General features: G+C 42.8%; 1 protein-coding gene across 1 annotated transcript in view; it reads left to right on the top strand.

Annotated features, from left to right (window-relative positions):
• LOC139275129 (cullin-5) overlaps positions 1-24,124 on the top strand; it is an 89,636-nt gene that overhangs the window by 38,920 nt on the left and 26,592 nt on the right. Inside the window, exons 12-13 of the mRNA XM_070892171.1 lie at positions 2,049-2,181; positions 5,627-5,758. Coding sequence (XP_070748272.1) covers positions 2,049-2,181; positions 5,627-5,758 — 265 coding nt within the window. The remainder of the gene's footprint in view (positions 1-2,048; positions 2,182-5,626; positions 5,759-24,124) is intronic.

A 24,124-nucleotide genomic window follows, 5' to 3' on the forward strand; every position in this document is an offset into this window, starting at 1 on the left:
CTGCTGCCCCAAATGGATCAGAAGTCTAATCTAACTTGCCATGTATATGAATTTGTGCTACACTGAACAGTGCCTTCACTATTGAGATCATTGCAAGAGCTAGCCTTTTTTATGTACTCTGCAGTGTTCAGGTGAATTGCAAGCATGTGATGCTGAATATTATAGTAATAATGCTCAGAGCCATGGAGCAAGGGTTGAACATATCTTTAATCTCCACTCTGCTCAGTTCATCAGCTAAGTTCCATCCAGCAAAGGCTGTTGTGGGGTAAGAGTGTGGAGAGGGATGCAATCTGAGCTGTTGATGGATGATCTGTGCCATCTCTTGGTGGCCAACTGCAGGATCGTTAGCATTCGGAGCAAATTCCCTACCCATGCTCCATCTCCTTTGGCAGAAGAGTTAGCTATGTCAGATGGGTCAAAGGTGGAGGATAATTTACAATGAAAGAGAAGTAGATAAAATATATATATTTTTTTAAAGTGATAATTTTCTATTCTCACTAAACCCTCTCTTCCATCTCCTGCTCCCTCAATGCCTCCACCATTAATCCTTAACTGCTGAATTACCCTCCCTGGCCATCATTCTAGCTGACATTTTGATGCCTCTTTTTGCTCAATGCTGTCCCTCCCCCTTTGGAAGAAGATGCACACTTAATCCATCTGTCCTCTCCAATTATCAACCCATCTCTAACTACACTTTCCTCGCTCCAAGGTCTTTGCGCATGTCATCACAACTGTGCTCTGTGCCTAACTCTTCCAACAACTCCGTGCTTGAAATCCTGCAGTCTGGCCTTTGCCCTACTCACAGCACCAATGCTGCCCTGGCCATCCTCTGTGATTATGACCGTTGTTCATTATCCCTTCTTGTACTCATAAATCTCTGCAATATTTTATATGGTCCACCATTCTGTCACCCTGAGACTCAATTTCTCCAATGTCCTCCTTGATAGCATCCCATCTTTCATCCTTCATAAATTCTGAATTGTTTATAACTGAGTATCCTGTTCTGCACAAAGTCTCACTTGCCCTTCCTCCCCATCCTCACTGACCCATATTGGCTCCCTGTTCTCTAGTCTTGTAAGTCCTGCACCCTTTGGCCCTCCAACTCTGGCCTTTTATGAATCCCAGCCTCCCTTCACCCCACCATTGATGGAACCTGCACTTGCTGAAATATCCTCCCTAAACCCTCTGCATTTTAACTTTTTCTTTCACCTTTTCAGACCTCCTCTTAATTTCTCTTTCATCAAGCTTTAAGTCACCTCCTCTAACTCTGATTTCATAGCTTGGAATTTATTCCTTTTATCTATTTCATTTTTTACACTCTCCTTTGTAAAGCACTTTAGAACTATTTTGTTAAAGACTAGTTAATATATTATATATAAGGTATTGAAGCTTTTAACATTAGACTACTGAATTTTTTTCTGTGCACATATTAGATTAAGAATCTAATAAATGGCAAAATAAAAATGTATGTTTTTTAATAAGTAGCCAAATTCAAGGAGCTGTGATTGTGAACTGTTGATTGCTTTTATCTTTTAACATAACAGCACCAACTAACATGGCATCACTTCAACATGGCAAAGTGATGAAGTGCAGGGCAGTGATGCAGCATGACATGTTGGTGCTCCAAACATGCTGCATTATGGAGCAGTGGAGCACATAGTGTTTGCATCCACTATTTCTAATCCAACAGGTTTTTGATCATTGCTCCCGCTGAGCTGTTAAGTAGAAATTAGTATCTTCCTCTCAGGAAGAGTGATAATTGGTACTTGAATCACCATGGGCTGTGCTTGTATGCCCCTCATGGCTGGCTCAGCATAGAGAATTGGAACCTTGGCTAGGAAATAGTGCATGATGGTGAAGAAATAGATGATAAATCGTTATCAACTATTCTACTATTATGTACATGGAGCTACTGATCACAGGATATAATCTGACATTGTTTAATGGAAAATAAAATAAAAACTCCATTTATAGCGTTTCTGATTGTGAAATAGGAATGTTATTCTAAAACTACTTTTTAAAAATTTCATTCTGCTCTTTCAATTTAGAGTTGGGTTGAAAACGCAGCCTGAATCAAAGTGTCCAGAACTACTAGCAAATTACTGTGACATGTTACTAAGAAAAACACCACTTAGTAAGAAGCTTACTTCCGAAGAAATTGAAGCAAAGCTAAAAGAAGTGGTATGTATATGTCTGACATAATAGGTTTACCCCTCCATTGAATATTTGGTTTTATCCAGTGGTCTAAATCTGTTTCTTTCCCCACCCCCACCCCAACATTTAAGTATTCTGAAAACTGCAAAATATCAGAAATCCAAGTGACAATGCAAATCTTGTTTTTTGTAAGAATAATGTGCGCATAAGTTTATAGAGTTTAATTTGTTCCATGTTCCACAGCAAGACAAATTAAACTACTAACATGAAATGTGCTACTTTTTTACACTCCATTTCTTTGATGATGTTGATGAGGATCACAAATATACGTTGTCTAGGTTTGGACAATTTGATTGTTTCCCAGTAGACGTTGGGTATATTCAATTCACACCTGGTCCAAAAGCAAGCAGCCTTCTTTCTGCAGTCTAATCTAATTGTATTGCAAGAAGTGTCCTTGTGCTGTATCATCTCTTGATTTTTCAGTTAAGACATTGACATATCAAAATGCTTTGCCCTTTTTGAAGAGTACATCTCATTTGACTTTTAATGAAGTTGTGATGACTATTTTGAATTGCTGTTTAAAACTCCTATTTAAATCAAAATGAAAACAAGTGAAACAGGCAAAAATTCCATTTTATCAGTAATTTCTCAGTCCAGTGTGCTTCCTATACATACCAGTGTGAGTCTGAGACAAAGGCAAGGCAGATCCATGCCACTCAGTAGATACAAGACTGTATGGTCATGTTAGGTTAGCTAGGATCATACAGCACAGAAAGAGGCCATTTGGGCCATCTTCTCTGTGCCAGCTCTTTGAAAGAGCTTTCCAATTAGTCCCACTGCCTTGCTCTTTCCTCATAGCCCTTCATTTTTCCCCCTTACAGTATTGATCAACGTGCATTAGATATTCCAAACTCCTCCTAACTCCAGAGTGCGACTGCACAGGGACATGCAAGTCTCCGCCTACTCAATTGTTCTTCGAGTTTTGGAGAATAATGGTGTTGTTTAATGCCATAATTATGTTTTTCTGATAATTACAACAGCATAAATCTATCTGGTGGTCAAAGTAATCATACCTGTAAAGAACTTTACAATATAGATGCACAATTTTGTTGCTTTGGAATTGATGGTATATGGGGCATTAATATTACTGTAGTTTTGTAATTGGTATTCTTATACTCTAACCATGTATAGAAAGTTTTGCATCGGTACAATGTAAATTGTTACCTGCTTGTTTTTTTTTAATGAGTCTAATATTTGTCATTCTCTATAAAGATGAACCAGATAGCCACGCCTACAAGTGCTTTCTTTATAACTCAGTCCAGGGCTGTATTTTGGAGTTGGTTACTATTTGGGTGGATTTCATTGCCCAGCTTCCATTCGCAACTCCTCAGATAATGAAGCAGTCTGTGCTTGGGCTGATAAGTGGCAGTAACATTCGCACTACACACGTGCCAGGCAATGACCATCTCCAACACAAGAGTCTAACCACTTCCCCTTAACATTCAATGACATTACCATTGCCAAATACCCCACCATCAACATTCTGGGGGTGGTTACCATTGACCAGAAACTTAACTGGACTATGGCTGCAAGAGCAGGTTAGAGGCTTGGGTATTCTGCGGCGAGTGATTTGTTTCCTGACTCCCCAAAGCCTTTCCACCATCTACAAAAGCATAAGTGTGATGGAATACTCTCCACTCTCTACTCAACTGGATGAGTGCAGCTCCAGCAAAACTCAAGAAGTTCGACACCATCCAGGACAAAGCAGCCCCCTTGATTGACACCCCAACCACCACCTTAAACACTCTCTCCCTCTACCACCGGCGCACCGTGGCTGCAGTGTGTATCATTTACAAGATGTACTGCAGCAACTCACCACGGCTTCTTCAACAGCACCAGCCAAACCCACGACCTCTACCACCTAGAAGAACAAGGGCAGCAGGTGCATGAGAGCACCACCACCTCCAAGTTCCCCTCCAAGTCACACACTATCCTAACGTGGAAATATATCGCCGTTCCTTCATTGTTGCTGACTCAAAATCCTGGATCTCCTTACCTAACAGCACTGTGGGCGTACCTTCACTTCACACAGTGCAGCAGTTCAAGAAGGCGGCTCACTACCACCTTCTCTAGGGCAATTCGGGATGGGCAATAAATGCTGGCCTTGCCTGCGACGCCCACATTCCGTGAATACATTTTTTAAAGCCATTACCCAGGACCCTGATTTTGAAGTATAACTTACAAAAATGTACCTTTTATACAATACATTTCCAATATATTTACTTTTCAAGCGAAATATCAACATCCAGTGATCTGTAAAGATTTGTTTTGCAATTACCTATGCTGTCTTCAGTTGTTTATGCTTGCAACAGTCTTTTGGGCTGTGGATTTTTACTGTTGACGAATTGAAAATAACCGCACTAAAGTGCTATTGCAAAGTTAACATTGGGAACATTTTCAGTGTACTGTTTTATAGTAACAGATTAACAGTATTGATTACTTTCTTCAGCATAGTCATTAGTTATTTTTACTCTAAACTATTTAAGAAGTTTATTTTTAAACTATGTGCAGGCACTTAAGCTGGGTTGTTTTCTTTAAAATCAGATTTCAATAAGATAATATTACAGGTTGAACCTCCCTTATCTGGAACTCCCTTATCCGGCACTACCCCTCGCCCGGCACCATTCCCGGCCGCCAGGTGGCGTATGCGCGGAACGCAGCCAGTCAAAATCCTACTCATCAATATAATCTTTCTCCTCGATGCTGAGGTTATCGGCTGCCTCGTCGCCCTGCTGGAACTCCTGTAGCCACAGTCCTCGGGCCGGCCGCTCCTCCCCACAGTGCTCTTTCCGGGAGGTTGGGCCGCATCCTCAGGTCGGGCACTCCTTCTGGGGGGTCAGGCCGCGCCGACACTTTGGGGCCCGCCTGCGCCGACTCTTTGGAGCCCGCTAGGCCGTCGATCTCCTGCTCCTCCTTCCCCACCCCACCCACCCCCGACCTCGGGCGACCTCCTCTCCCCCCACTGACCTCTGGCGACCTCCTCCTTCCCCCCCGCCCCTTTCAGGTCGATGACTTCCCCTCATCTGACAAAATCCCTCATTCAGCACAAGCCAGGTCCCAAGGGTGCCGGATAAGGGAGATCCAACCTGTAGTTAAAATGTTGCTCGAGACATGCTTGGCAAGAGTGGGGCAAACTTAGATTTGGTCCTCGCTCTGCTCAATGACCAAAATGGAAGTCCAAGTGGGAGCCACTGCATTTCCTTGCAGGAGAAGAGAGAACTGAGTGAAGAGGAGCACCTGGCAAACTGTTGTGGAGTATTTGTAGTCTATTACAGGTATAAGATGTGGGATAATTTACAAGTTATGTAACACAAATGTATGCTGTTTTGTTTTTGATTATAACTGATGGTGGATTTCATATTTGCAGTAGTCTCCAAAAAATGCTTGAATTCTCATGAATTATTTTTAACAGCTACTTGTACTGAAGTACGTGCAAAACAAAGACGTCTTTATGCGGTACCATAAAGCTCATCTGACGAGGCGTTTAATCTTGGACATATCAGCAGACAGTGAGATAGAAGAAAATATGGTGGAATGGCTTAGAGTAAGTAAATGTAAAAACATATTTTTTCCTAATGCTCCCTCTTCCTCTACCACCCAAAAAAACTTCCTCATTGCTCTGCTGGGTTTGGTTAAGTAAGTAAATGAGCAAGTGTTGACTCCTTCACAGCTCTGGTAATAGCATTGCTCCTTGCTCAGGGATAAAAGGCACTTGCTATAGGGCAAGAAGCCGAATGGCGGCCTCCTGTGCTGTAACCATTCTATGATTCCATGATGAGATTTATCTCTCCTCTGTCCCAGATATCATAAATTACTTAACCTAGATGATGTTGAGAATTTAGAAAAACATGTGAAAAATAGGGCATGTTTTCAATTAGGCAGGATTATGAATTGAATCAAAGGAAGAACTCTTCCTCCTTTATCTCCAATTCCCTTCCCCACTCATACACCCCATTTAATTCTGAGTGAGGATTTGGGCAGTTGACTTGTAACCAGGCCTCTCCCAGTGGAGTGTTTTTATTACAATTGGAATGGACCAGATTTGTTCTTTTCAGAACAATTCTTATGGAGTCTCAAAATGTAAATCTTCTGACACTGCTTTATTTGCAACACTTAAAAAAAATAATTAGTATCCATTGCAGCCATGCTAAAGCTGATCCAACTGGCATAATACAGTTGATACCAATGTAGAATTATAGTTTTAGTGATAGCTATCTCGTTTGAGTCAGAAGCTTGTGGGTTCAAGCCCCACTTCAGAAATTTCAGCACATAATCTAAACTGACACTTCAGTGCAGTACTGTGGGAGTCGGAGGGTCTGTCTTTCAGGTGAGACGTTAAACCGAGGCCCTTTCTGCCTGCTTTAAGTGGACATAAAAGATCCCATGTCCCGATTTGAAGAGTAGCAGGGATTTCTCCCAGTGTCCTGGCCAGCATTAACCCTTAACCAACAAGCTGTTATGGGATGTCCTGAGGATGTGAAAGGTGCTCTATAAATGCAAGTTCTCTTTTTCTTTTTTAAATAAAATTGAAAATCCCAAAGTGGAGTTACATGGTAAATCATTCTTTGCAATAGCCAACCTAAAGAGCATTAACATCTTAACCTGTTGATTGCTATTGAACTTTACTGCCAGGGTTTGAGATGTACGTTTTGTCCAGTTTAATAGATTATCTGTTAATCTTGTATATGACCTCATTGGAGCTGACTCTAACCTTGCCATGTAATCTCCCTACTGACCAGTATACAATTGTGATCCTTTGAGTTAAATTGCCTTCGTAGCACCCAATACTATGAGTTGCTTGTTGTTGAACTTAATCCAATTCCTACAGATTATATAAGATTCAGACTTCATACACTTTCAACTCCATCGGCCATCCAGAAAAGCTGTCAAATCTAGTCTAGATTTGATGTCTGAAGATTTGGGCATTAGTGTATACCCAATTAACTTTGTGATGTGTGTTTAGGATTCATTTAATCGTGCTAATTCTGATTACTGGAGGTGCCCCAGTCCAGGTCACATAGTAATATTAAATTATAAGGTTTAAGTGGTTTGGGTTTTCAAAGCTTTATTGTAACATGTATTTATATCCAGTACACCATTTCATTTACATCTGCAAATCTAAATCCGTTAGATTGTTTCTGAACTGTACATACCTTGTAAGGATGTCGATAAGTATAAGTGAACTGTATTTATTTTGAGGAAGTAACACCTCAAGGGGAATGTGGAAAACACTAACAAGGTATACCTAGTCTTCCAAAAAGCATTTGACAAATATCCACAAGTTCAAATCTGGGAGTTCAAAGCTAAACCTTAGGAATGTATGAGAAATTGGCTGAAGACTAGAAAACAATAGGTATTTGTTAAAGTAATTGTGTTGGAGTGAAGGAGTGCTACTGAATGGAATGATCCAGGGATCGGTGTTGGGACCACTACTGTTCTAACTTGCATTAATGACTTAGTCATAAACTCAAAGCAAATTGGTCATATTTACAAATGATACCAAAGTAGGAGCAGCATTGGAAGCAGCTCAGAAACTATAAAATGAGTTGGACAAAATATGTATGTGGGTGGAACAATGACATGAAGTTTAATGTGGACAAGTATAAAATACTGCAATACTGTATAAAAAAAATGGGTGGTACACCTACTCCATGAATGGTGTTGAAAGAGACCATGGAGTCTTGATAGATTCAGCCAATCCATAGCAGCAAGCAACAAAACGGGAGTAAGCCATTTAGCCCCTCGAGCCTATTCCACCATTCAGTTAGATCATGACTAGCCTGTACCTCTCAGAGAGACGTTCAAGCATTGGTGACGATGCAAAGATGCCGATCAATTGTGTCAAAGGTCTGAGTTATGAGGAAAGACTTCAGAAACTTTTCAGCCTTGGAAAGATGTGTCTGAAATGTGATATTAAGATAGTAAATGATATGGAAAAGGTAAATCTGGAAGATTACGGTCGTAACTACGCACAGAAAAACGTATGTGAAGTAGCCCTGCAGAGATGTTATCAGCACTTCTTAAAAGGACACACATCTTTCAGAAGTTTGGATTTCAGCTTTTGGACTGTTGTAATATTTTATTTAAGTAGTGGCTTGATGCAATACCTTTTAGAAGGTTGTTAAAGTGTGCAGGAAGTGCTGCTGAATGCTTGCAAGGCTTTGGATGGTAAAGGAAGGCCTCTGAGAAGATACACAATTCTGCAAATATTCAGCACATTAGGCAGCATCTGTGGAGAGAGAAACCGTTAACATTTCAGGTTGAGATGCTGTCTGACCTGCTGAGTATTTCCAGCATTTTCTGCTTTTATTTCAGATTTTCAGCATCCACAGTAATTTGCCTCTGGGACAACCACTTGCTCACAGTCCTGGGAGGCACATGGAGATGAAGTAGAGGCAGCAAAGGGGACAAGCTGCTTGCAGAGGGAAGAGGAGGAAGCAACCCAGGCAGCCCCCTTTCTGCCGGGATATCCAGGATGGAATCATCCACCAGTGGTATCAGTGACCACAATCCCAATTCCTCTTTCAACATTTGTCCCACACCTTAACTTTCCTCTGTTACTGACTATCACAACACCCTCTTGGCCACAATGCTGAAATAAAAGCCACCGCAAAGCAAACTTTACACTCTAACTTTATCCATTTCTGCATTCTATATGACCTTAGAAAATCAACTAATCACCCTTGTGCCTTCCCTTAGTGACTGTAAGAACATAAGAAATAGGAACAGGAGTAGGCTATTGGCCCCTCAAGCTTGCTCTGCCATTTAATAAGATCATAATTGATCTGATCCTGGGCTCGGCTCCACTTCTCTGCCCGCTCCCCATAACCCTTCACACCCTTATCGTTCAAAAATCTGTCTTTATCTCCACCTTTTAAATATATTCAATGACCCATCCTCCACAGCTCTCTAGGGCAGAGAATTCCACAGATTTACGACTCCACAGAAATTTCTCCTCACCTCAGTTCTAAATGGGCGACCTCCTATTCTTAAACTCTGCCCCCTAGTTCTAGATTCCCCATGAGTGGAAATCTCCTCTCTGCATCTACCTTGTCGAGCCCCCTCAGCATCTTATGTTTCAATAAGATCACCTCTCATTCTTCTAAACTCGGGTTGTGCTTATACTCATTTCATAAGTCAACTCCTTTATCTCAGGAATCAACATCGTGAACCTTCTCTGAACTGCCTCCAATGCAAGTATATTCCTTCTTAAATAAGGAGACCAAAACTATAAGCAGTACTTTAGATGTGGTCTCACCAATAGCCTGTACAGTTGTAGCAAGACTTCCCTGCTTTTAGACTGTCTTGTGTGTGCCTTTGCCTATCATATTCATGACATGCAATGCTATTCCAGTGCCTGCAGCATGGCTGCTGACTTTCAGTGGGCATCACTGCAGATGGCCTTGCAGGACGACCTCGAGGAACTGGTATCAGGGAGTGTGAAATTGAGTGGTGTTTCTTCAATTTCTTCTCCCTTGTCTTGGTCAACCGTTGGCTGGGCAGGCTGGATTTCTTGGGTGTCAGAAATAAGGAAGGCACAAGGGTAAGGCTGTGGTGAGGGGAGGCCGGGAAAGCAAATGTTTCATGCTTACACCGAGATCAGCTTGTAAATCAGAAGAGATTGTGGGATGAGGGGGAAGGAGGATAATGTATGAGCATACCAGCATCTTGTATTCTTTCAGCCCAGCTGCTGGCCAAGGGCTCGGCTATGTCCCTGCCAAGAATGGCCAGCACACTCTTCTCCAAGATTTTGAGGTATGTGAGGGAGCTAGGAATGTGCAGTGTGCCTTGTGTTTGGTAGAGATTGTTGGTAGGTGAGTGATGTGGGGAGGAGGGAGTGGGGGGGTTGTGCATTGAGCAGTGTGAGGATAGTGATGCAGTTATTAGGAGACAGCTTTTGAAGATCCATCCACTGACCTTGACCCTGAAGTTTCTTTGGGCACTGGAGCCAGGTCGTGCGGGGGAGACACTTCTGACAGTGACCATCAGTGATCTGGTCTCACATCCTTCTTTCTGGAGGGCCTCCTGGCTCCCTGTGGATAGAGCACCTCTCTTCCAGTGTTGACCCCCTGCACAAGGCTGGAGTGCTGCGTCCGAGACCCTGGGTCCCCTTCCCTGGCCTGTTGAGCTATTTATGTTCGTGCTTTTATCATTTTGTTTTGTGCACAAGACAGTTCAGCTTTTAAGAGCAGAAGACTACCGTTTTGGCATTATTTTTAATGTTCTTTTTCAGAAGGCAATTAAGCTCTAAGGGCTAAAGACTGGCTATTAAATGATTTTTATTTTTTAATTTTAGAAGACGGTTCCCGCTTAAGAGCTCGAGGCTGCTTTCTAAAATGACAGCCTAGCTTTGCGAAGGCTGCCTCACTTCAGGGATGTTACGGTCACGCTATGTCGGGCCTCTTGCTGAGCGCACCGCCTGAAACAGCGCATTGTTCTGCGCTGCAGCCATTTTAAGTCAGCAGGCAGCACCAAAATAATGATGCTGCCTGTGTTCTTTCTATGGGTGACAGTTGACCTCGCCCTGCAAGCGGCACATCGCGCGTTATCTGATTTTTAGGCTAGTGTGTTTGCATAAACAACAGCAAAGTGACAGTTAATTTATTTGGTGGTGTTTGTTGGGGGAAGAAGGTTGGCCAGGATGCTCAGAACGCCCTGCTTTTACAATAGTGCCATGTATCCACAAGAATACACCGATGGATTTTAAGTTGGGAGCAAGAGTAAGGCCTATTAGAGACCTTAAAGGTAATCTGTGTGTGGCGGCAGAAGAAGTGGGTATGGTTCTTAATGAATACTTTGTGTCTGTTTTCACAAAGGAGAGGGACAATGCTGATATTGCAATCGGGGAGGAGGAGTGTGAAATGTTAGATAAAATAAACAGTGAGAGAGGAAGTATTGAGAGGTTTGACAGCTTTAAAAGTGGATAAATTCCGATGAAATGTATCTCAGGCTGTTAGAGAAACAAAAGAGGAAATAGCATAGGCTCTGACCATTATTTTCCAATCTCCTCTGGCTACAGGTGTGATACTGGAAGACTGCTAACGTAGTACATTTGTTTAAAAAGGGAGAAAGGGATTGACCGAGTAATTATAGGCCAGTCAGCCTTACCTCGGTGGTGGGAAAATTATCCGAGAAAATTCTGAGGGATAGGATATATCTTCATATAGAAAGACACGGATTAATCGTGGACAGTCAGCATAGATTTGTTACGGGAAGGTCATGTCTGTCTGACTTGATTTGAATTTTTTGAGGAGATAACAAGGGGGGTCGATGAGGGGTAGTGCATATGATATAGTCTACATAGATTTTAGCAAGGCTTTTGATAAGGTCCCACATGGCAGACTGGTCATGAAAGTAAAAGCCCATGGGATTGAAGGCAAAGTGGCAAGTTGGTACCAAAATTGGCTCAGATGCAGGAAGCAAAGGGTAATGGTTGGTAGGTGTTTTTGTGACTGGAAGGCTGTTTCCAGTGGGGTTCCGCAGGGCTCAGTACTGGATCCCTTGCTTTTCTGGTTGTGTGTATATTGTGTATATACTTACACATGATTGCATACATGATCATGTGAAACAGCTGCTGGGAAGATGTTAGTATATTATTAATTGTCAGTATATTATTATGTTACTGGACTAGTAATGGGGAATGGGGACAGAGAAGAAAGATCTTTTAACTTCCTGTTATGTTGCCCCTATCTCATTGTTGTGAACACATGTTTGTGGCGGAGGAGCGACGAGAGATCGTGGCGGGGGTGCGGGGCCCAGAAGAGCTGAGGGCCCAGGGGCAACACGGGCCGGGCAACACGGGCCAGCCCACACTGCGATATGTGTGCACACTAGGTCCGTGCAGCAGTGCAGATCTCCTGTCGTCCTGGTTTACCCTTGCCACTGGATAAAGGCTAGCTCTGTCAAGCCCGTGTGATGGCTGAAGTGCAATGGTCACCACACATTAAAAAAATCCACGCGCAGGCATCTTACGCCCCTGGAGTTCAGGACTGGAACATCGGGTCCTCCATTGAAACATCTATGAACTCATCCCTTTTGGTGTGGAAACAAGTCATCCTCGTTGAAGGGACCGCCTATGATGATGATGTGTTTATCAATGATTTAGACTTTAATGTAGCAGGTATGATTAAGAAGTTTGCATATGATACAAAAATTGGCTGTGTGGTTGATAATGAAGAAGAAAGCAGTAGACTGCAGGAAGATATCAATTAACTAGTCAGGTGGGCAGAACAGTGGCAAATGGAATTCAATTTGGAGAAGTGTGAGGTAATGCATTTGGGGAGGGCTAACAAGGCAAGAGAATACACAATAAATGGTAGGACACAGAAGTGTAGAGGAACAAAGGGACCTTGGAGTGCATGTCTATAGATCCCTGAAGGTAGCAGGCCAGGGAGATAAGTTGGTTAAAAAGGCATATGGAATGCTTGCCTTTATTAGCCCAGGCATAAAATACAAGAGCAGGGAGGTTATGCTTGAACTGTACAAAACACTGGTTAGACCACAGAGTACTGTGGACAGTTCTGGTCACCACATTACAGGAAAGATGTGATTACACTAGAGAGAGTAGAGAGGAGATTTAAGAGGATGTTGCCTTGACTGGAGAATTATAGCTATGAGGAAAGATTGGATAGGCTGGGTTTGTTTTCTTTGACACAGAGGAGGCTGAGGGATGACCTTATTAAGGTGTATAAAATTGAGGGGCCGAGATAGAGTGGATATGAAGGACTTATTTCCCTTGGCAGAGAGGTCAACAACCAGTGAGCATAGATTTAAAGTAATTGACAGGAGGTTTAGATGGGATTTGAAAGGAGATTTTTATCACCCAGAAGGGTGCTGGGGGTATGGCACTCACTGTCTGAAAGGGTGGTAGGGACAGAAACCCTCACCACTTTTTAAAAAGTGCTTAGATATGCCCTTGAAGTGCCGTAACCCACAAGGCTATGGACCAAGAGCTGGAAAATGAGATTAGGTTGGATAGCTCTATCGGTCGGCATGGACACGATAGGCCATGCTGTAAATTTCTATGAATTTTAACATTTCATCCCAAGTATCTACTCACTGGCAATGCAGCATGGAAGTGTTGGCCTACATCTATATGCTCAAGAACCCATTGCCTTTTGACTCAGGCAAGCATTTTGGCAACTGAGCAAAGTAGACACCCCTATACAAGTATTCAAAGAAGCTTCAGAGCAACACAAATAACGGCCAAGTAAAAAGACATGCATTATTCTGAAAGATTAAAGAAACTCTACTGAAGGTGATTAACAGTGGAGCACCTCATTGAGACTATATAAAATACGATATGTATATATGGATGAGGTAACCCAAAATATTTCACATTAAGCCAGGAAAGTAGGACTAGAAAACATGAAATTAAAAGAATGTAAAGTAAACGTGGTGGGTGATATTGAGGCTCTGGAAAGGGTGCAGAAAAGGACCACTAGACTAAATCCAAGTCTAAAGCATCTTAGTTATTGAGATAGGCTAAAAGAGTTGGGACTCTATACTTCAGAGCAGCGTAGACTTGGAGGGGGGGGGGAATCTGATTGTCTATTCCCTTCATTATCTTATAAACCTCAGTATTCTAGCTGGCAGTTTGTTTCAATTAAATAGGTTAGGCAGGACATGGGGTCACAAATTTAAGTTGTATAAGATTAGATCTAGGTTAGATGTCAGGAGGTGGTTCTTTTCCCAGAGAATAGTAGACCTCTGGAACAAGCTGCTGTTTCATGTGGTGGATGCAGACTCACTTAATTACTTCAAGCGAAAGCTGGATTTGTTTCTGGCTGCGGTGGAGATTATTTCTTGCGGAAGGTAGATACTGCAGAGAATTTAATAGCCAGAGTGATCTCCTGGACTAGTTTCGATTGCCAAGATGGGTCAGAGAGGAATTTCACAGATTCTTTTCCCCCAAATTGGTTTGGGTTTTTAATCTTTTTTTTGCCTCTCCCAGAGGATCACATGGTTTCGGGTGGAGTGGAGTATATATGTGATGCACAAGTTATTGCAATTGTGTGGGACAGGCTTGATGGATCAGATGGTCTTTACCTGTCCGTCATTGTTCGTATGTTCATAAATTGAAAGCAGACATTGAGAATAACTTAACTGTTGGGAATACTCGGTTGATCAGGGTAAAGAAGGCAAAAAATGGGAACATTCAATATGCACCTGAAGGCTGTAATAAGATAGTTTAGGTACTATAGGGATGAATTTCAATGAGCCGAATAATGTTTTCTTGTCCTTGACTGTATTTATGTTTAGCTGTTCTTCTCATCTGTACTACTGAGTTCTTTATTATTCATTCTGAATGTTACTTTGTTACAAGATGACTTTCTAGTCCTTGACCAGATTAGGCCTTGAGTTATGCAATAAGTGTGATGTATGCCTATTGTGTGCAGCTAGGTGGAGTTTAAGTGATGGCGTCTAAGCAAAGATTTGGTCATAATTTCTTATAATTTGCATTTTATGTATAGAATTAAATTTTGTTTTGCATTGATTTAGGATTAAAATGTAGTTCCCCCCCCCCCCCCCATAAAAGCATTAGTTGCTCTGTGACCACTGCTTGGAAGTGTGGTAAAAGAGTGATCCGAGGTGACTCTTTTTCTCTTTGTTTCCCGCAGTCCCATTTTGTGTGGCAGTCACTGCTCAGCAGCTGAGATCAGAAACTTGCCATGTGGGGATTCACGGGCACAGAGCCTACCACTCTATCAAGTGTGCATTGGAGCCTGATACGCTATACTGTGGTGTCACCAATCTTAATTTTAGAATTACATTTTTAATTAAGATGTTTAGGGCTAGAAATGTGGTTTTCAGTGAAAACGGTATTTTTTCGCCAAAATTACCGTCTTCGCTATCGCTATCGGGACAAAAATTCAGCCTTTAATTTGCGCAAGAGTAAAAATTGGCATTGCACGAGGATTCACGGCGCAAACCACGATCCTCGCCAACTTTAGTCCGAGGCTGATACCGCTACGAGCGAGGCCTTGGGAGGGTGGAAAAGCACCCAAAAATAAATTGGAAAAAAAAATTCACAACATTTATAAGACATATCTATCGAATCACTGAAAAAGAATTAAAAAATAAAAACTTGAACTTAACCTTTTTGCAGATCTTCATACTTACTGCTGCTGGCAGGGCTGCTACGACAGGTTTTTCCCTGTCGGTATTCTGAGCGCAGAATACAGGTGCGGAGAGAGGCAAATTTTTGGCAAAAACACTATTTCGGGTCTTGCACAGTGGCGTTCCCCTGCCCGGCGGTACATGGAAAGTGCTGCTGCAAAACGTCGCCGAATTTCCCGCCGACCGGGTTTTCGCCAAAAAGGGTGAAATAGCACCAAAAGCCCGGTTGCAAAATCGCTGAATTTCTAGCTCAAAGTATTCTTGTGCAGTTAAATATTTTTCCAGTGCACATTCTGTGAACAAAATCGTACACATTTTTGTAAGAATCTATTTTTGTACAATGTGCACACATTGCAGCCTTTATTTGTGCTGATGCGTTGAACTTCCTTCGAGTCTCCTTTGACATTCTACAAATCTTTTGACTAAAATGCACTTTTGCCCCACTGGAAGAATTCCAAAACTGGAGATGTGTATTATAAGAACATAAGAAATAGGAGCAAGAGGAGGCTATATGGCCCCTCGAGCCTGCTCTGCCATTCAATAAGATCATGGCTGATCTGATCATGGACTCAGCTCCACTTCCCTGCCTGCTCCCCATAACCCTTTACTCCCTTATTGCTCAAAAATCTGTCTATCTCCGCCTTAAATATATTCAATGACACAGTCTGCACAGCTCTCTGGGGCAGAGAATTCCATAGATTTACAACCCTCTGAAAGAAGAAATTTCTCCTTATCTCAGTTTTAAATGGACGGTCCCTTATTCTGAGACTATGTCCCCTAGTTTTAGTTTCCCCAATGAGTGGAAATATCCTCTCTGCATCCACCTTGTCGAACCCCCTCATTATCTTATATGTTTCGATAAGATCACCTCTCATTCTTCTAAACTCCAACCTACTCAACTTATCTTCATAAGTCATCTCCGGAATCAACCTAGTGGACCTTCTCTGAACAGCCTCCAATGCAAGTATATCCTTAAATACGGAAACCAAAACTGTTCGCAGTACTCCAGGTGTGGCCTTACCAATACCCTGTACAGTTGTAGCAGGACTTCTCTGCTTTTATACTCTATCCCCCTTGCAATAAAGGCCAACATTCCATTTGCCTTCCTGATTATTTGTATCTGCATATTAACTTTTTGTGTTTCATGCACAAGGACCCCCAGGTCCCTCTGTACTGCAGCACTTGCAATTTTTCTCCATTTAAATTAAAATTTGCTTTTCTATTTTATCTGCCAAAGTGGATAACCTCACATTTTCCCACATTATACGCCATCTGCAAACTTTTTGCCCATTCACTTAGCCTGTCTATATCATAAGAACATAAGAATTAGGAACAGGAGTAGGCCATCTAGCCCCTCGAGCCTGCTCCGCCATTCAACAAGATCATGGCTGATCTGGCCGTGGACTCAGCTCCACTTACCCGCCCGCTCCCCGTAACCCTTAATTCCCTTATTGGTTAAAAATCTAACTATCTGTGACTTGAATACATTTAATGAGCCAGCCTCAACTGTTTCCCTGGGAAGAGAATTCCACAGATTCACAACCCTCTGGGAGAAGAAATTCCTTCTCAACTCGGTTTTAAATTGGCTCCCCTGTATTTTGAGGCTGTGCCCCCTAGTTCTAGTCTCCCCGACCAGTGGAAACAACCTCTCTGCCTCTATCTTGTCTATCCCTTTCATTATTTTAAATGTTTCTATAAGATCACCCCTCATCCTTCTGAACTCCGAGTAAAGACCCAGTCTACTCAATCTATCATCATAAGGTAACCCCCTCATCTCCGAAATCAACCTAGTGAATCGTCTCTGTACCCCCTCCAAAGCCAGTATATCCTTCCTTAAGTAAGGCGACCAAAACTGCACGCAGTACTCCAGGTGCGGCCTCACCAATACCCTATACAGTTGCAGAAGGACTTCACTGCTTTTGTACTCCATCCCTCTCGCAATGAAGGCCTACATTCCATTCGCCTTCCTGATTACCTGCTGCGCCTGCAAACTAACTTTTTGGGATTCATGCACAAGGACCCCCAGGTTCCTCTGCACCACAGCATGTTGTAATTTCTCCCCATTCAAATAGTATTCCCTTTTTTTGTTTTTTTTTCCCAAGGTGGATGACCTCACACTTTCCGACATTGTATTCCATCTGCCAAACCTTAGCCCATTCGCTTAACCTATCTAAATCTCTTTGCAGCCTTTCTGTGTCCTCTACATAACCTGCTTTCCCACTAATCTTTGTGTCATCTACAAATTTTGTTACACTACACTCTGTCCCCTCTTCCAGGTCATCTATGTATATTGTAAACAGTTGTGATCCCAGCACCGATCCCTGTGGCACACCACTAACCACTGATTTCCAACCCGAAAAGGACCCATTTATCCCGACTCTCTGCTTTCTGTTAGCCAGCCAATTCTCTATCCATGCTAATACATTTCCACTGACCCCACGTATCTTTATCTTCTGCAGTAACCTTTTGTGTGGCACCTTATCGAATGCCTTTTGAAAATCTAAATACACCACATCCATTGGTACACCTCTATCCACCATGCTCGTTATATCCTCAAAGAATTCCAGTAAATTAGTTAAACATGATTTCCCCTTCATGAATCCATGCTGCGTCTGCTTGATTGCACTATTCCTATCTAGATGTCCCGCTATTTCTTCCTTAATGATAGCTTCAAGCATTTTCCCCACTACAGATGTTAAACTAACCGGCCTATAGTTACCGGCCTATATCAGCTTTGCACATTTTTTGTGTCCTCCTCACAATTTGCTTTCCCACCCATCTTTGTATCATCAGCAAATTTGGCTACATTACATTCTGTTCTTTCATCCAAGTTATTAATATAGATTGTAAATAGTTGAGGACCCAGCACTGATCCCTGCGGCTCCCCACTAGTCACTGTTTGGCAACTGGAAAATTACCCATTTATCCCGATTCTCTGTTTTCTGTTAGTTAGCCAATCCTCTATCCATGCTAATATATTGCTCCCAACCCCGTGAACTTTTATGTTGTGCAGTAACCTTTTTATCTGGCACCTTATTGAATGCCTTCTGGAAATCCAAATACACCACATTCACTGGTTCCCCCTTATCCACCCTGCTCGTTACATCCTCAAAGAACTCTAGCAAATTTGTCAAACGTGATTTCCCTTTCATAAAACCATGCTGACTCTGCTTGATTGAATTATGCTTTTCCAAATGTCCCGCTACTGCTTCCTTAATAATGGACTCCAGCATTTTCCTAATGTTAGATGTTGGGTTAACTGGTCTATAATTTCCTGCTTTTTGTCTGCCTCGTTTTTTAAATAAGGATGTTAAATTTGTGGTTTTCCAATCTGCTGGGACCACTCCAGAATACAGGAAATTTTGGTAGATTACAACCAGTGCATCCACTGTCTCTGCAGCCACTTCTTTTAAGACCCGAGGATGTAAGTCATCAGGTCCAGGGGACTTGTCTGCCATTAGTCCCATTATTTTACCGAGTACTACTTCATTCGTGATAGTGATTGTATTAAGTTCCTCCCTCCCTATAGCCCCTTGATTATCCACTATTGGGATGTTTTTAGTGTCTTCTACCTTGAAGACGGATACAAAATATTTGTTCAACTTCTCTGCCATTTCCCTGTTCTCTTATTAATTCCTCAGTCTCATCCTCTAAGGGACCAACGTTTACTTTAGCTACTCGCTTCCTTTTTATGTACCTTTAGAAACTCTGACGATATGTTTTTATATTTCATGCTAGTTTACTTTCATAATCTTATCTTCCCTCTATCATTTTTTTTTAGTCGTTCTTTGCTGGCTTTTAAAAGTTTCCCAATCCTCTGGCCTCCCACTAGTCTTGGCCACATTGAATGCCCTTGTTTTCAATTTGATGTCATCCCTTATTTCCTTAGCCACGGATGATTATCCTTTTCTTACAGTCTTTCCTCTCATTGGGATATATTTTTGTTGCGAGTTATGAAATATCTCCTTAAATGATTGCTAATACTCATCAGCCATCCCATACTTTAATCTATTTTCCCAGTCCATTTTAGCCAACTCTGTCCTCATACCTTTGTAGTCTCTTTTATTTAAGCTTAGGACACTGATTTGAGAACCAACTTTCTCACCGTCTAACTGAATTTGAAATTCAACCATGTTATGGTCACTCATTCCACGAGGATCCTTTACTACCAGATAATTTATTAATTCTGTCTCATTACATAGTACAAGGTCTAAGATAGCCTGCTCCCTGGTTGGTTCCACAACGTACTATTTGTGCCGTCAACTCATCTATTTTGTTGTGAATGCTACTTGCATTCAGATAATGAGCTGTTAAATTTGTGTGTTTTTAACTTTTTTTTCCTGCTTTGACCCCACTTTCTGATTCACCTTTATATTTATACATTCTGTCCCTTTCTGGCATGCTCTGGTCTTTATTTCACCCAGTGCTACCCTGATCTATTGCCTTCTCCTTGTTCTTTGACTTTTTAAATTTTCGCTCACCTGAATCCTCCCCTCCCCCCATTAATTAGTTTAAAGCTGTCTCTACAGCCCTAGTTATTTGATTCGCCAGGACCCTAGTCCCAGCATGGTTTAAGTGGAGCTCGTCTGAATGGAACAGTTTTACCCCAGTACTGGTGCCAATGTCCCATGAACCAAAACCCATTTCTCCCACACCAATCTTTGAGCCACGTGTTTAACTCTCTGATCTTATCTACTCTTTTGCAAATTTGCTCGTGGCTCGGATAGTAATCCAGAGATTATTAACTTTGTGGTTTTAATTTGGCCCCTAGTTGCTCTCTCAGCAGAGCCTCTTTCTTTGTCCTATCTATGTCGTTGGTACCCACATGGACTACGACAACTGGATCTTCCCGCTCCCATTCCAAGTTCCTCTCCAGCCCTGAGGAGAAGTCCTTAACCCTGGCACCGGGCAGGCAACACAGTCTTCGGGGCTCACGCTCTTAGCTGCAGAGAATCTTATCTATCTCCATAGGCAGTCAGTCGAGGAGGCGGGAGCTCGGAGCAGCGCGAGTCCGGGGTCGGCGAGAGGCTTATAAAGGCCAGCGGGAGTCAGGCAGTTCGAGCAGTCAGTCGAGGAGGCGGGAGCCCAGAGCAGCGCGAGTCCGGGGTCGGCGAGAGGCCTATAAAGGCCAGCGGGAGTCGGGCAGTTCGAGCAGTCAGTCGAAGAGGTGGGAGCTCGGAGCAGCGGAGTCCGGGGTCGGCGAGAGGCGTGCTTGTGCAGCTACAGGGAGAAGGCAAAAAAGAAACAGAAAGGTGACGTCACAGCCAAGGGGGTAAGTGATTGGCTGGTGATTGGAGAGTAGTTTTTCTTTTTTCTCTTCTATAACAGTGAGTAAACTTTAGCATTGTTGTTGCCAATTTAAGTGTATCTAAGGGTTAAGTCATGGCAGGAGAGCTCGGTCACGTGTTATGCTCCTCCTGTACCAAGTGGAGGAGCATAATACGATGCTGAGAATGACGTGAATAGCACGTTTAGTGAGTTGGTCTTACCGCAGGTGAAGGGTCCACAGCCAGCTAGGGAATGGAAGACCAGCAGGAAGAGCAGTACAAGGAAGGTAGTGCAGGGGTCCCCTGCGGTCATCCCCTTGCAAAACAGATACACTGTTTTGAGTACTGTTGAGGGGGATGACTCATCAGGGGAGGGCATCAGCAGCCAAGTTCATGGCATCGTGGCTGGCTCTGCTGCACAAGAGGGCAGGAAAAAGAATGGGAGAGCGATAGTGATAGGGGATTCGATTGTAAGGGGAATAGATAGGCGTTTCTGCTGCCGCAACCGAGACTCCAGGATGGTATGTTGCCTCCCTGGTGCAAGGGTCAAGGATGTCTCGGAGTGGGTGCAGGACATTCTGAAAAGGGAGGGTGAACAGCCAGTTGTCGTGGTGCACATTGGTACCAACGATATAGGTGAAAAAAGGGATGAGGTCCTACGAGACTGGCCTAAGGAGCTAGGAGCTAAATTAAAACGTAGGACCTCAAAAGTAGTAATCTCAGGATTGCTACCAGTGCCACGTGCTAGTCAGAGTAGGAATCGCAGGATAGCTCAGATGAATACGTGGCTTGAGCAGTGGTGCAGCAGGGAGGGATTCAAATTCCTGGGGCATTGGAACTGGTTCTGGAGGAGGTGGGACCAGTACAAACCGGACGGTCTGCACCTAGGCAGGACCGGAACCAATGTCCTAGGGGGAGTGTTTGCTAGTGCTGTTGGGGAGGAGTTAAACTAATATGGCAGGGGGATGGGAACCAATGCAGGGAGACAGAGGAAAACAAAAAGGAGACAAAAGCAAAAGACAGAAAGGAGATGAGTAAAAGTGGAGGGCAGAGAAACCCAAGGCAAAAAACAAAAAGGGCCACAATGTAAAGGAGCTGCAGGAGGGGTCAAAACTAAAAATCATGGTTTAAAAACTAGTATTAAAACACTACCTAAACGCACGCAGCATTCGAAATAAAGTAAATGAGTTGACAGCACAAATCATTACAAATGGGTATGATTTGGTGGCCATTACAGAAACGTGGTTGCAGGGGGGCCAAGACTGGGAATTAAACATACAGGGGTATCTGAAGATTCGGAAAGATAGACGCGAAGGGAAAGGAGGTGGGGTAGCTCTGTTATTAAAGGATGATATCAGGGCAGTTGTGAGAGACGATATTGGCTCCAATGAACAAAATGTTGAATCATTGTGGGTGGAGATTAGAGATAGTAAGGGGAAAAAGTCACTGGTGGGCGTAGTTTATAGGCCCCCAAATAATAACTTCACGGTGGGGCGGGCAATAATCAAGGGAATAATGGAGGCATGTGAAAAAGGAACGGCAGCAGTCATGGGGGATTTTAACCTACATATCGATTGATCAAATCGCACGGGGTAACCTGGAGAAGGAATTCATAGACTGCATACGGGATTGTTTCTTAGAACAGTATGTTACAGAACCTACAAGGGAGCAAGCTATCTTAGATCTGGTCCTGTGTAATGAGACAGGAATAATAAACAATCTCCTGGTAAAAGATCCTCTCGGAATGAGTGATCACAGTATGGTTGAATTTGTAATACAGATTGAGGGTGAGGAAGTAGTGTCTCAAACGAGCGTACTATGCTTAAACAAAGGGGACTGCAGTGGGATGAGGGCAGAGTTGGCTAAAGTAGACTGGAAACACAGACTAAACGGTGGCACAATTGAGGAACAGTGGAGGACTTTTAAGGAGCTCTTTCATAGTGCTCAACAAAAATATATTCCAGTGAAAAAGAAGGGCGGTAAGAGAAGGGATAACCAGCCGTGGATAACCAAGGAAATAAAGGAGAGTATCAAATTAAAAACCAATGCGTATAAGGTGGCCAAGGTTAGTGGGAAAATAGAAGATTGGGAAAATTTTAAACGACAGCAAAGAATGACTAAGAAAGCAATAAAGAAAGGAAAGATAGATTACGAAGGTAAACTTGCGCAAAACATAAAAACGGATAGTAGAAACTTTTACAGATATTTAAAATGGAAAAGAGTGACTAAAGTAAATGTTGGTCCTTAGAGGATGAGAAGGGGGATTTAATAATGGGAAATGTGGAAATGGCTGAGACCTTAAACAATTATTTTGCTTCGGTCTTTACTGTGGAAGACACAGAAACCATGCCAGAAATTGCTGGTCACAGGAATGTGGGAAGGGAGGACCTTGAGACAATCACTATCACTAGGGGGGTAGTGCTGGACAGGCTAATGGGACTCGAGGTAGACAAGTCCCCTGGTCCTGATGAAATGCATCCCAGGGTATTCAAAGAGATGGCGGAAGTTATAGCAGATGCATTCGTTGTAATCTACCAAAATTCTCTGTACTCTGGGGAGGTACCAGTGGATTGGAAAGCAGCTAATGTAATGCCTCTTTAAAAAAGGGGGCAGACAAAAGGCAGGTAACTATAAGCCGGTTAGTTTAACATCTGTAGTGGGGAAAATGCTTGAAACTATCATTAAAGAAGAAATAGCAGGACATCTAGATAGGAATAGTGCAATCAAGCAGACGCAGCATGGATTCATGAAGGGGAAATCATGTTTAACTAATTTACTGGAATTCTTTGAGGATATAACGAGCATGGTGGATAGAGGTGTACCGATGGATGTGGTGTATTTAGATTTTCAAAAGGCATTCGATAAGGTGCCACACAAAAGGTTACTGCAGAAGATAAAGGTACGCGGAGTCAGTGGAAATGTATTAGCATGGATAGAGAATTGGCTGGCTAACAGAAAGCAGAGAGTCGAGATAAATGAGTCCTTTTTGGGTTGGAAATCGGTGGTTCGTGGTGTGCCACAGGGATCGGTGCTGGGACCACAACTGTTTACAATATACATAGATGACCTGGAAGAGGGGACAGAGTGTAGTGTAACAAAATTTGCAGATGACACAAAGATTAGTGGGAAAGCAGGTTGTGTAGAGGACACAGAAAGGCTGCAAAGAGATTTAGATAGGTTAAGCGAATGGGCTAAGGTTTGGCAGATGGAATACAATGTCGGAAAGTGTGAGGTCATCCACCTTGGGGGAAAAAAAACAAAAAAAGGGAATACTATTTGAATGGGGAGAAATTACAACATGCTGTGGTGCAGAGGAACCTGGGGGTCCTTGTGCATGAATCCCAAAAAGTTAGTTTGCAGGTGCAGCAGGTAATCAGGAAGGCGAATGGAATGTTGGCCTTCATTGCGAGAGGGATGGAGTACAAAAGCAGGGAGGTCCTGCTGCAACTGTGTAGGGTATTGGTGAGGCCGCACCTGGAGTACTGCGTGCAGTTTTGGTCACCTTACTTAAGGAAGGATATACT

Source organism: Pristiophorus japonicus, chromosome 10 (assembly GCF_044704955.1).
Source record: "Pristiophorus japonicus isolate sPriJap1 chromosome 10, sPriJap1.hap1, whole genome shotgun sequence".
Classification (NCBI taxonomy): Eukaryota; Metazoa; Chordata; class Chondrichthyes; family Pristiophoridae; genus Pristiophorus; species Pristiophorus japonicus.